Genomic DNA, 13,863 nt, shown 5'->3' on the forward strand with positions numbered 1-13,863 from the left:
TCTGCGAGTGTAGCGAATACTCTGTTCTTGTCCTCCTCCATGGACTTCAAGTCTGCACTCATCTGAGACAAAGAGGAGGACTAGCATCAGATCTGCTAGCAGCATATTCTGGATGTAGACAGATGTTATTCATTTAATCTGACACAGAAGGGCTGTGTTTCAAACCCCAGCGAGCTGCCATTCTTGACAGCATGTCTGGCAGTCATATGTGGTGTCTAGGTGTTTCACTAAGTGTCAGATTTCAGTAGGAATACCTTGGCCGCTTCAATAAGTTTCTGTACTTTTTGCTTCTGATGGAAATCTGCAAGCACAGAAAAATATATGAAATGATATTTCAAGACCTGACTTCAAATCAAAACTAACACTATTCCCAAATGACCCTCGAGTTTTTACCTGAACTGTCTCCATTCTCAGCTCCAGCTGTATTAGTGCTACCGTCAACGCAGCTCTCGTCCTCAGAATCCCAATCTCGCATCTTCAAAAGGTGCTCCGTCAGTGACTGATATAAGAAAAGAAATGAAAAATCATTTTTTAGAAATGCAGTTTTAACCATGCAGTGCACTAGACTGTATGCAATATATTGCCTAGTCAATTAATACTTTTCTGTTTTCAAAATACTTTTGAGTAAAGTTAATAAATAATGTATATTAAGAAAATATTTTATTAATTATTATTATATATTGTTTAATTATTTCACATTCACTACCATGTGGGGTCAGTAAACAATTTTTTTTTTGGAAGAGATAATTTGTTATAATTAATGTTTAAAATTGACAGTAAAGATATTTACATTGCTATATATATACCCTGGAGTATATTTGTAGCAATAGCCAAAAATACTGTATTGGTCAAAATGATTGATTTTTCCTTTATGCCAAAAATCATTTTCATCAACATGTTTTTCTCAGTGTTTAGAATTTTTTTATTTTTTATTATCAGATTCTCAATATTTGTTTCTCGGCCAAGATACAAATATTGACCGATCCTAAAAAAAACATACATCAAAGAAAAGTTTATTTATTCAGCTTTCAGATGATGATGTATAAATTTCAATTTCTCGAAATTGAGACTTATGACTGGTTTTGTGTTCCGGGTCACACACACACACACACACACACAAACAGAAATATTTACTGAATATATACTATATAGATACTGAAAAAAATATACTTTTTTTTCTATGAGTCTGGTGTGATTTTTCTGGTGTGTTTTATACCTTGATGCGATCATCTTTATTAGCGCAGTCCTCCAGCATGCTAGTATGTGATCTTTCACACATTTTCATCTCCTCCTCCAGCTCACCGAGACGTTCACCCCAGTCCTCTGCCTCCTGCACCAGCTGTATAAGAGATGAAAACACATAGGTCTTCATGTTACACGTTTGTTTAGGCAGTAAGCCATGAAGCGGCTTGCATTACCTTGATTTTATTGATCGGTTCATCTTCTCCAAACGGAGTACCCTAACACTGATCTCACCTGTGCTTTACTCTCGAGCAGTATTGCGTGCTCTTCTTTGGCCGCCTGCAGGTTCTTCTGCAGTCGCTCGGTGTTGATCTCATGGATCTTCAGCGTTGTGTTGTCCTACAGGAGAAACAGATAACTTGTTAAATGTTAAAGTGTTTTAAAAGGAAATATGACTGAAACATGCGTCATATACATAGAACAATACCTGTTCTAACTGGGACTTTCGTTCTTTAGCTTCCTCTTCTAAATTTCTTAAAATCTGCTCGAGTTCAGCAAGCTGTAAAACAAATATAACAGCCTTTAGGACAGACAACATAAAGGGCATCAAGCATGAAGAGGGTATTTTAGATATGTTAAGTGAGTGTATCTGTGTGAATGACAACATCACCTGATCCTCTTGCTGTTTTCTTGCTTTGTTTTGTTGGGATAGCTCTTCTTGCAGCCTCTCGATTTCATTTTTCATCTGTGCATTTGATTGTTCGAGCTTCTGTGATGCCACCTAAGGGCAGTATTATTGGATTAGGTAACTTGTGGTCAGGGAGACACATTTATAAACATCAGTAAGCTAAATAACTGCATGTTTTTTAACAAGAAGGACTAAGATCATAATGACCAAATTACCTCTAAATTGTCTTTTTCTGCAGCTTGTGCAGACATGCCATTGTTCTGCAGTGTGGACTCTAGTTTGTCAAACTGTTGAGAAGGACAGACATTGTTTAGATGGACTGATTCAGAAGAGTGCATTTATACAAGCATGGGTGTAAATTATGTGTTTAGAGCACATGACAGCATTTCTCACCTTCCGTTTAACCTCACTGAATGTCTCTAGCACTTTGCATTTTTCATCAAGCAGTTCAGCCACTTTCAGCGCCATTTGCTTTTCTTTACCTGCAAACAAATAAACAGACAGGATTGGTTGAGAGCTGACAGTGGAAATCAGATAAAACAGATAATGAGGATAGGTTTAAAGCTGATAAAGAGCTAAAAAAAAAACTCACTTGCATATAGTCGACTTCTGATCTGCAGAAGAAAAAAAATCAGAAAACGCTTATTTAGTGAAATGATACACTCATGAAATATCTTTTTATTTTTTTATTTAGCAGTAATACATGACTTACAGAATGAATGAACCTGCAGCTGAACAGAAGCAGTGTGAATAAACCTAAAAATCCAGTGAAAACCACAGCTTCCCATGGCAGTCCATATAAGTCAGGGCCAGGCCGGATATCATCAGGAAGTGAAGACACAACCTTAGACACAGAAGTTAAACTGATATATGAATTCTCAAAGAAAAAGAGAAGTATAAATTAAACAACTGTACAAGCTTTCACATTATAAGGCTTTCCTTAAACCTCTCTCTGTCACACCACACATACAAAAGTGGACAGGTGCTTTTAAACAGGATGTTCAATAAACCTAAACCACATTCACGTGATCATACACAGACACAATTTTAAGTAGTTTAACATTATCATTATTTCTTAAAGTATCAGTAATTATAATGAATATTTATATCACACACTTTTGCAAAGAACATTTTAGCACTTTTAACTTCACTGTAATATTTTTTATTTGCAGTCAAGAAATCAAAAATATTAAAAGGTTTCTAACAAATCTACATTTTATACGTTTTAAAATAGATATCCTCAGACCTCCTCCTCTGTCAATAACTGACCAAAACCAATGCCACTGTAAGATGAAAAAGACTATGTACAGTGTACACACACCTATCAATACACTAAAGCTAACCCGTCATAAACCGGTAAACAAGGCCAGTAAAAGACAGTGGAAGTCATTGTAGATCTATAAATCAATAAGTTTAACACAATCACACAAATCAATGGTTATTTGAGATGAAATAAACATGTAACGTACAGTACCAGATGCTTCAATGCTAACCAGCTGCATATCTCTAAATACAAAACGGTTTACACAGTATACATCTAATCTAAACTACTAGATACTGCACTAGAATAAAATCTGTGAACTATGATAGATGACTTAATAGAAATATACATGACACCTGCCATACACACTAAAGTAACGCTGTTTCATCATCATACTATGCCACATACATCTTTGATTTTCTCCACGGCGAGTGTGTAGTAAATCTTCGCTGCTCCTGTCATGTCAGTCGCTTCTGTGACGACCGACTCGGTCTTAACTTCGTCTGCCATGATTATATTAAAACTGAGCTATTCTATATTCTATAATCTACTCATTTATCTGTTGTTATGCCATGGTGCCGGATGCTGTTCTCTTCTCTGACTCCTAGTGCGCACTGCGCTGAGAGGAAGAGCGCACTCTTGTGTTTTAGGGAGCATTTGTAAAGAATATGATCTTTTGTCTCGAAAATTTAAACAGAGTTTACCGGATATTTGTTTAAATATTCATAAAAACATATTACTCTATGTAATGTGCAACATAAAGCAATTAAATTCAGATTTTTTAGCGAAAAATGTTAAATCCACCAAATACAACACCCCTACAATCGTCATGGTTTCTTCCACGCGTCACCAATTGCTGAATGCCACAACGTAACGCTCGAGTTTTAAAGAAACAGGCGTATCGACATTAAGAAATTAGTCAGTAAGTGCACACGCAAAAATATTTGTCATGAGGTAGTCATGAAACGTCATAGTTTGAAATATGGGTAAATGTGTTTGATTAGTTGGTGTGTCATTTAAATATATCTCTTTAAACAAAGCTCATTGATCCACAGATCGGTTGAGCAGCTCAAGTCTGTCTGGATTGAACTCAACTCAAAATCATAAACGTTACTACTTAACAAACCTTTGGGTCTGCATTAATACATATTTATTTATCACTTATGTTGGTTTTATAGATTATTTAGTTGTATAGACAGTAAGTATTTTTCTGTTTCAATCAATCTTGACTTGACTGCAAAATACAACACTTTTTGTTGGTACGTCAATACAGAAAATAGACTGTAGTCGTCTGCGTTTTCCACAAATATATTGCGTTAAACACTTTAGAAAATATTTTGAACATAATGTAGCTTCAGAAAATATTGTTATCCTCAGGAGCTAAACTAAATATAATATGAACTTTTCCTTGTAAAATTTGGGGAATATGTATCAGTTACTTTAGAACCACTGCACGTATAGGTAGAAACACCTATATACATAAAATAAACATCATAATTAAAAGATCAATAATAATAATAATATAATATTAAGATAGCCTACTAGAATGAATTGAATATCCAATCATTGTTTTAAGTAAAAAAAATTAGGCCAATACATTATTGACTGATTTTGATAGTCCAAATTACTGCTTCTTTACCATATATATGGTGAAACTCAAATTAGAATATCGTGAAAAAGGTTATTATTATTATTACGTATTATTATTAATTACGTTAAGTAAAAAATTTCAAAGTATATATATGTGTATATATGTATATATATATGTGTGTGTGTGTGTATATATGTGTATATAAATATTAGAGCTTACAGCTCATGAAAGTCAAAAATCCAGTATAAAAATATTAGAATATATTTGCTGTGTGTGGCTTTCCTAATCAAGTCCAGTCAGTATAATCAAACACAACTGGACTGAAATGAAGGTGTAGAACCATCTCAAGGATGATCAGAAGAAATGGACAGCACCTGAGTTAAATATGTCACAGCAAAGGGTCTGAAAACTTAGGACCATCTTAGGACCTTTTTTTATTAAATCTGCAAAAATGTCAACAATTCTGTGTTTTTCTGTCAGTATGGGGTGCTGTGTGTACATTAATGAGGAAAAAAAAGAACTTAAATGATTTTAGCAAATGGCTGCAATATTACAAAGAGTGAACATTTTAAAGGGGCCTGAATACTTTCCGTACCCACTGTGTGCTGTGTGTGTGTGTGTGTGTGTCTATATATATATATATATATATATATATATATATATATATATATATATATATATATATATATATATATATATATAATGTTTGTGTGTGTGCTTTTAGCAGGCTACTTTTTCTGAGACACCTACCTTGTTCACTATAGATGCAATTTCATTAATTGTGACTTCAACAAAAACTGCCATCTGATGAAATTGCCCTTCACCTGTCATACAACAGCAACAACAAAACACATTTATTTTTTTTACAATGTGTATGCAATGTGTGAAATGTCACACCTCAAAACTAGTTTTTTTTTTTCATAATGGTTTTGGACCAAAAGGAGGGAAGGAAAGGCAAATTATGATATATTTTTTTTTTGTTTTAGGATGAATTACTCATTTGAAAAAGTCAATAATTTTAAGTCCAAAAGAGGGATTACCTTTCTGTGATTCAACATGCTCCTCAGAGATAAGACCATGGTTTTGGAAAGTACTTTTCTTGGTTTCAGAAGATGTCCAATCTTCATGCTTTTGTATATCCTGCTCATCAGTCTGAACATCCTCCACATTAGCTCTGTTTGCTGAAAGGTCCTTTTCCTCAGAGACTGGCTCATTCTGAGGATTGCCCAAGTCATTTATATCATCTCTGTCTTCGGTAACTTGATTATTTTCAGCCTCTATTGTGGAGATTTGTGTATTCTTATTCACATCTAGACATGCTTCATGAACACAGTCATCTTTGCTGATCCCTGTGAGGACAGAGAGGGAACATTACTTTCACATTACCAATCACTCAAATAAGATTACAAAGCAGTTTTTGTCCCATGCAGTATTCATCAAAATTTTGAAATCCATTATCTGTCATGCTCTTATTATTTTCGAAAATGATCAGTACAACTCATCAGTACCTGGGCTTTCTAAACTGTTATCTGTTATCACTGGTGAATATTTCGTTCTTTGAGAAGATAAGAGGGTTAACAGTTTTTGTAGTGCTGGATATTCTTTTGCATTATCCCTGCCAGGAAAACCATTATCTTGTTGAATATGTCCCAATTTGGTGTTCATCTTGATATGGTAATCCAACAGCTGTTCAAAGTCACCAAGTTCATCAATGTCATCATTATCTTGACCTGCATTAAAATTTCCCATTTTGGAATCCAGCCACGACAACTTCTGGTGTCCAAATAAATCTAAAAGGTCTTCAATATCCTGTTCACTCAGGTGAGGATATAAGTTTGTATATTCTTTAGAGGTTTCTGTAGGTTCATTGGCAGTTTTTTTGTCTTGAGTTTCAAGCCTTCCAGGCTTTTCTTCATCACTATGTTCTTCTTTATCTTTTGACTTCACTGCCATGTCACCGTCATCACTTTGATCCCAGATGGCACCTGTGCCACTTTCCTCCCTTTGTCTGACACTTTCTGAATCTGTTTGACAATCCTCATTATTTGCTGTGTCAGTCTCCTCTTTGTGCTCAACACTTTGATTTTGCTCATGCATGATATTAATATTGCCATCCTGAACAGAGTCATTCTTTGAGAAGAATTCATTTGTCAGTTCTGTTTCTGGGGAAGTTGTAAAGCCATCTAGGTCTTCAGCCACAGCATTAGGAATATTATCAATGTCTGCATTTTTTGGTAAACTGGGATCATGACCTGTATGTTCGGAAACTGTATCTGGTTTCTCTTGCTCTTCATGAACTATAGCCTCATCATCATATTTACCTACTGAATCAGTATCCTTAACAATACTTATACCTGAGTTTTCTGTCACCAATGATTCATGATGCGATTCACTGGTATTATCTATCTCATAATCTGTGACATTTAGGGATGAATTTGACTCAAGCTCTGAATGCAATTTTTCTTCACTTGTTACAGTTAATTCATCTGCTACAAGAGTGTGATTAGGAGAAGATCTTTCATCAAGAGGATTTATGTTTGTGCCCAGTTTATGTTCATTGCTCATTTGCATTGCACCTGCTTCTGAATCTGATAACTTTTCTTGATGAAATGTGATGTCTTTTGGTAGTACTTCATCTAACTGTGCCTCATTTCTTTCCATAACCAATTCATCTTTTCTGTCTATAACTAACTCATCATTTTCTTTCGATATACCTTGATCGCCTTCAGCTAATTGTTTTTCATTATTATATTCTGATAATGCATCCATAATCAGTTCTGCATTTACATCTGCATTTACACTTTGACCAGCCGTGAGAGTTTCAGTATGAGAGTCAGCGTACAAATCTGCAACATTTGATTCTTGTGTTTTTTCATGATGTAACTGAGTACCTGTTTGAATATCTGACAGTTCAGATGTATTAGCATCAGTTACAGGATCTGCGCTAGTTTCATTAGCATCCTTTTCTTGCTGTTTGATAATGTCTAAATTGCCTTGATCACACAGACTTTGTGTCAACTTGCCCTTTGAAATGTCATCAGCTGAATCAGTTAAGTTGTTTGTGCTCTCAATAACTTTATCGTTTGTATTTGCAGACTTAATTTCATCAACATTTTGGGCATTCGATTCTTTAGAAAAGTCATCTATATCTCTAATGTAATCAGATGCAACACTGTCTTTTAAAGTAATTGTTTCATCAGAGAGAACCTGAGTTTCACTAAGTAATTCAACATCCTTTGTGGTTGATTTCTGCTTGACAACATCAGATATTTCTTCATTATTCACATTCTGTTGTTCAATAAAATCACCCCTGCCTGAATTTGCCTCCTTTCCTGTCTTTTCCTTATCACTTTGCACATCTTTCATATTTTTCTCTACAGCGCCATCTAAAACATCAGCATTATTTTCACTTTTAACCTCTTCAGTTAAATCATTTGCTGACTTGGTTTCAAGGATTTGTGAATCTATGTTATCTTCTGTCATTTTAGATTCTACGTCTAGCTGTTCAATGCTATCAGATGCAATGCTGTCTTTAAAAGTCATTGTTTTTTCACTTAGCATGTCAGTGTCTGTTGGGTTTGAGTCCTGCTTATAAATATCAGTCAACATTTTATCTTCTTGATCCTTGTAATTATTTTGTTTCTCATCAAAGTCTTCTTTACCTGGATCTTCTTCCTTTCCTTTCTTTTCCTGATCACTTTGCACATCTCTTGTATTTTGCTCCACCTTTCCCTCGAAAAAATCAACATTGTTTTCATGTTTAACTTCTTCATTTAAATGATCTGCTGACTTGGTTTCAAGGATTTGTGAATCTATGCTGTCATCTGTCATATTAGATCCTACATCTAGTTGTTCAATGCTATCTTTTAAAGTTATTGTTTTATTAGACAGTGACTGAGTTTCCATATGTACATCAGTGTCTATTGGGTTTGAGTCCTGTTCATAAATATCAATCAACACTTTTTCTTCTTGATCCTTGTAATTATTTTGTTCCTCATCAAAGTCTTCTTTACCTGGATCTTCTTCATTTCCTTTCTTTTCCTGATCACTTTGCACATCTCTTGTATTTTGCTCCACCTTTCCCTCGAAAAAATCAACATTGTTTTCATGTTTAACTTCTTCATTTAAATGATCTGCTGACTTGGTTTCAAGGATTTGTGAATCTATGCTGTCATCTGTCATATTAGATCCTACATCTAGTTGTTCAATGCTATCTTTTAAAGTTATTGTTTTATTAGACAGTGACTGAGTTTCCATATTTACATCATTGTCTATTGGGTTTGAGTCCTGTTCATAAATATCAATCAACACTTTTTCTTCTTGATCCTTGTAATTATTTTGTTCCTCATCAAAGTCTTCCTTACCTGGATCTTCTTCCTTTCCTGTCTGTTCCTCATCACTTTTCACATCTCTCGTAACTTGCTCCACCTTTCCCTCAAAAAAATCTGTAATGTTTTCATTTTGAAGTTCGTCAGTTAAATTATCTGCTGACTTATTCTCAAGGATTTGTGAATATGTGCTGTATTTAGTCATATTCGATACTTCATTTAGTTGTTCCAGGTTATCAGTTGCAACACTAAGTACATCAGTGTCTGTTGGGTTTGAGTCCTGTTCATCAATATCAGTCAACATTTCTTCTTCTTGATCCTCATTATTTTTTTGTTCTTCATCAAAGTCTTCCAAACCTGGATGTTCTTCCTTTTCTCTCATTTCCTCATCTCTCTTTACTACTGAGTCTGCTTGAAAAGGAAGCTTAAGCATTGATGTCAGGCTGTTGACTGAAAATACGGACTGTGAACTTGATTCAGAATCTTTGGTTTCAGTGGTCTCAGTATTTGTAGCAGATCCAGGGCTTTCTAGTTTGTCATTGCCTCCATCATCTTCATCATCTTTTGTTTGCTCTTCTTTGTAAAGGTTTGTGATTCTGTTGTACATATTTCCATACCATCCTGCCTGCTCCTCTTCTTTTCCATTTTCTGTTTTCCTGTCCTCCAAAGGACCATCCTTATTTTCCACACTGCTGTCAAGGTTGTTTTCATCTCTCTGTATGTTGTCATCAACACCCATGTTCTGACTCAGGTTAAGAATACTCTCGTCCTGGTTGTTTAAGTTTTCATCTGTTTTCTCAGCTTCATGTTTAGTCGCAGCTTCAGAATGGTCTTCACTAAGGTCCAAGACATCTCTACCCATACTTTCCAAGGAGCTAGACTGCTGAGATGAGGTATCTTCATCATTTGTTGGGTTCTCAATATTGTCCTGAGTATCAGTTTTTAGATCCTTGTTTCCCAACCCAAAAGCATTGGTTAATTCACCGCTGATCCACCCAAACGTTCCAGAATTTGTCTTCTCCTCCACATGATTCTCCTCAATATCCATCTCAATTTTTCTGCTTGTGAAGGATACTTCACTGATCTCATCCTGTGGTTCATCATTGCTTTGTTCATTCCTGCCAAACCATCCACTAACAGCAGAGCCTATCCAGGAAGACCCACCTTTTTCTGTCGTCTTGGGGCTGTTTTGATCAGAAACATCTTGAACAGAAATCTGGCTGGGTTCACTCTCTTCTGTTTCCGTAGGTTTATCTTGGACTTCATTGAGATTGGTTTCTTGTGACAAATCTTCCAGATCATCAAATTCACTGCTGGGCTCAATCACTAACCCCTTATCATCAAAGCAGATGAAGTCATATTCCTGAGGAGAGAATTAACATTGATAAATATGTATGTTCTTTGTAGTCAATTTTCTTACCAAATCAGCATACATGGCATAATTAATTCTGTCAGATAATTAAGATTTCTTTGGAGTTAACAGAAGTTACGCCAGTTTATTTGAGTCAGATTCTGTACACTGTAAAAAGTGAAAAATTATCATTTTTACCTGATCCAAGCCTTAAAAGATGTGAATGTAATCTAATGTATTGATTTATTGTATGGATCTAATGTAATGGAAGTTGTAACAGATCTTTTCTTCTGTCAAACAGTTGCTGTAACTGAATGTACATTACCTGGGTCGGCACCTGGATTTCCTTTTTTTCATCAATAAACAGTTGATCAACTTTGATGGCATCTTTTGGGAACAATCCAGACAGCTTTTCTATCTGCAAAATGTAAAATATTGTCAATATTATTAAACAAATGAGAGTTTATATGTCAGATTAAAGCACAAATGTTGTATATTGACTTTACTTTATTGACTTATACATGCATATTTTTAATCAAGACAAAAAAAAAAAAAAAAAAAGTACTCACACTTCCTGCCCAGAGATCATTTCTTTTTCCAGTAAGTTTGTAGTAAACCGTGATCATATCCCCTTTTTTGAAGTTAAGAAAGCGGCAGTCTTTAGCACTATGATCTCTCTGTGCCTGCACCCGACTTATCATGCCTGAAGAAATGGACGAAAACTTAGATAAGCGATAGGAAAGCAATAACCTGAACACGAGTCACATAATTTTGCATGAATCCATATAATCATTAGATAAACAGTAATCACATATCACAATTTCAGTCTAATCTTTTTTTTGTTTTTGTTTTTTACATATGAGCATAAATGCTGATCTTACGTTCACATTCGGGGTCTCCACATAGTTTGTAGTCTGAAATCAAACCCAAACCCTGGTGTAAAAAACTGAAGACAATCTGAAACAAAATTAATGCATATACAGCTGCCATGTTTGGATTTATCCAGCAATCCCCTTCATCTCATTAGATCAATTCCTTCATGTACATTTCCAAATCCATTAGTCAGAGGAAAAGACAGGCAAAGTCCCGGCGAAATGTCTTTCCCTTGGTCTTGTCACAGAATGAGCCGGTCCAAGGAGATCACAGTCTGACAGGCAGAGACTGGATTAGAGGTTACTGACAGTAAATCATTAACATCAACACACGCCACATCACAAACTCACATTGGACCAAAGCCACATTCAAACAGATAAGGTTTCACAATATAAGACTACTTGAAGTAGTAGTATTTTTACATTGTTTGGATTTAACCTGAGATATTATAGTGAATAAACCTTGTGAAACAGGCATACGAAATATTAGCCTCATTAAATTATAATTGTGTTCAATTATAACTACGATACTAAAAGATAAATAATTTAGAATACATAAAAAATATGAATACAGAAAATATTCTGCACACTCTTAATGGTTCTAAAAGAAGGTTTTCCCAGTGATGCCATAGAAGAACCATTGTTTAGTTCCCAAAGTTTCTGTCAGTGAAGAAGCTCTTAAAATAACCATTTTTACTTGGTGTGAAGAACATCTTAAAACCCTAAAGCAACTCTTACCCCTATATTTATCTAAAGAACATTTTTCCACAATAAAGTAACTTGTGCAGCTGGATGTTAAAGGTTCTTTTTGAATCCATAGATCTTTTTATTTTATTTAATATAACAGATCAGAGTGCTCTTTTCATTACAAGAGTTACTAAATAGGACAAATAAGATGCATATAGGCAACACATCATCAGCTAGCACACTCAGTGCTGTTACATTGTTGTTAAAGGAGAGATTATTGATAGGAGTGACTGACTGAGCAAAGGTCTGTAGAGTGAAGTTCTGCCAGCGGTACAAACCATATTTGAGATATCAGTCTATAAATAAGATGGATATTTGGAATCTTTATTTCATTTAGCTATTTTAACTAATATAACATGATTGACACAAAGCAGTCTCCTCATGAAAATTTTATTAACGTTACCTTATGAAGTTATCAACATGACCCTGAAATCACATCCAGGTGGCAAATGTTGCCCCTTAAAAACCTACACTAATACTTAAACACTGCAAGGTTAAAACTGAAAATTATTCTTTAACTTCTGTATTACTCTGTTTATACTTCTTTTCCTATTCCTCCTAAACAACAGATGTCACTACACATCTTTCCGTCTTTCTGTCTGTATCTTAGCGAACGAGTCACTACGGTAACCGTCGCGGGTGGAGGGAACAAGATGGCGGGCTAAGCACATGTACATTTCTCCGCTCTCCAGCACATTTTGAGATTTACGTTAACATTCAACTTTAAAACATCCAAATTTTTGCGTATTAGCGAGTACTGGACTATGTCAGCAAAAAAAGCTTCCAATCACCCCAAAATAGTCATCCCTGGACAAAAAGGGATGACTGTAAAAACTTCTGCTCTCGCCGAGCACGAATACGTCATGGAAGTTGACCACGTCGAAAGCAATGAGAAACGCAAAGAATCTTCCTCCTTGCAGAACACTCCGACCAAAGCCCCGGCTAAGAAACAGAAGGGAGACGAAACGCCTGAGATTTCCAACGTCGCTCTCCTGGAAACCATAGTCGCCAGATTCGATCTACAAGACGGAAAGCTGAGCAGCATTGAGCATAAGATTACTGAGAACAGTCTAATGATCGTCAACCTGACAAAAGCTGTGGAATTCAACGCGGCGGAAATAAAGGACTGTAAAACTAACATAAACTTGTTCGATAAACAACTCGCCTCTGTTGTCACTTCGCACGCAGATTTGGTAAGCCGCACGTCGGAGCTCGAACGCTACAAAAGACGATGGAATCTTCGAGTAATCGGAATGAAAGAAATTGCAGGCGAAGATATCCGAAGAGAAGTCGTCTCACTGTTAGCTGAAATTGCTCCTCACCTGCAGCACAAACTTGAAGACATCGTGGATTCAGTTCACCGCATTGGCTCCAAAACGAAGGATAAATCCAGGCAGGTGATCATTCAGTTCAGCATGCGGAAACACAGAGACGAGTTCTGGCGATCCACCAAAGTTTCGGATGTCTGCAAACTAAGGGGAATAAAGTTCACCGAAGATTTGTCAAAGGAAGACCGAGAAGCCCGCGCTGCACTCTGGCCGAGGATCAGTGAGGCTAGAGCTGCAGGGAAGAAAGCCTACTACCGAGGTCCTTATGGCTACATAGAGGGCACCCGGATTGTCTAGGACGGTTGATTTCAACTACCTCGTCCACATTTGTTTACCTTAAGTGTTGGCATGAGGTGTAAGTGGGATGTTTTATGTCCTTGCTGTTGAGCGAGATTTTGTTACAGTGCTCTGTTTGAGAGATATCTTGTTTTGTGTTCATTAGAGCACGGTTACATATTTTTCATTTGATTGTTTATCCTATTTTACGTATTTTATTTTTTTATTTGTTTCCTGTT

General features: G+C 35.8%; 1 protein-coding gene across 1 annotated transcript; it reads right to left on the bottom strand.

The window, feature by feature from the left end:
- Nucleotides 1-5: 5 nt before the first annotated feature.
- Nucleotides 6-13,481, bottom strand: LOC113080423 (melanoma inhibitory activity protein 2; the record flags this gene model as incomplete). The annotated part of the gene is made up of 18 exons (XM_026252599.1): nt 13,343-13,481; nt 11,283-11,548; nt 10,971-11,104; nt 10,727-10,819; nt 6,231-10,413; nt 5,763-6,071; nt 5,473-5,546; nt 2,583-2,714; nt 2,463-2,484; nt 2,264-2,352; nt 2,086-2,157; nt 1,853-1,963; nt 1,670-1,741; nt 1,477-1,581; nt 1,217-1,339; nt 394-499; nt 255-301; nt 6-62 (listed from the first exon to the last, which is right to left on the bottom strand). Coding segments are annotated over exons 2-18 (5,838 nt in total), but the record flags the coding sequence as incomplete, so codon positions are not given.
- Nucleotides 13,482-13,863: the final 382 nt, after the last annotated feature.

This window comes from Carassius auratus, unplaced genomic scaffold, assembly GCF_003368295.1.
Source record: "Carassius auratus strain Wakin unplaced genomic scaffold, ASM336829v1 scaf_tig00031330, whole genome shotgun sequence".
Classification (NCBI taxonomy): Eukaryota; Metazoa; Chordata; class Actinopteri; order Cypriniformes; family Cyprinidae; genus Carassius; species Carassius auratus.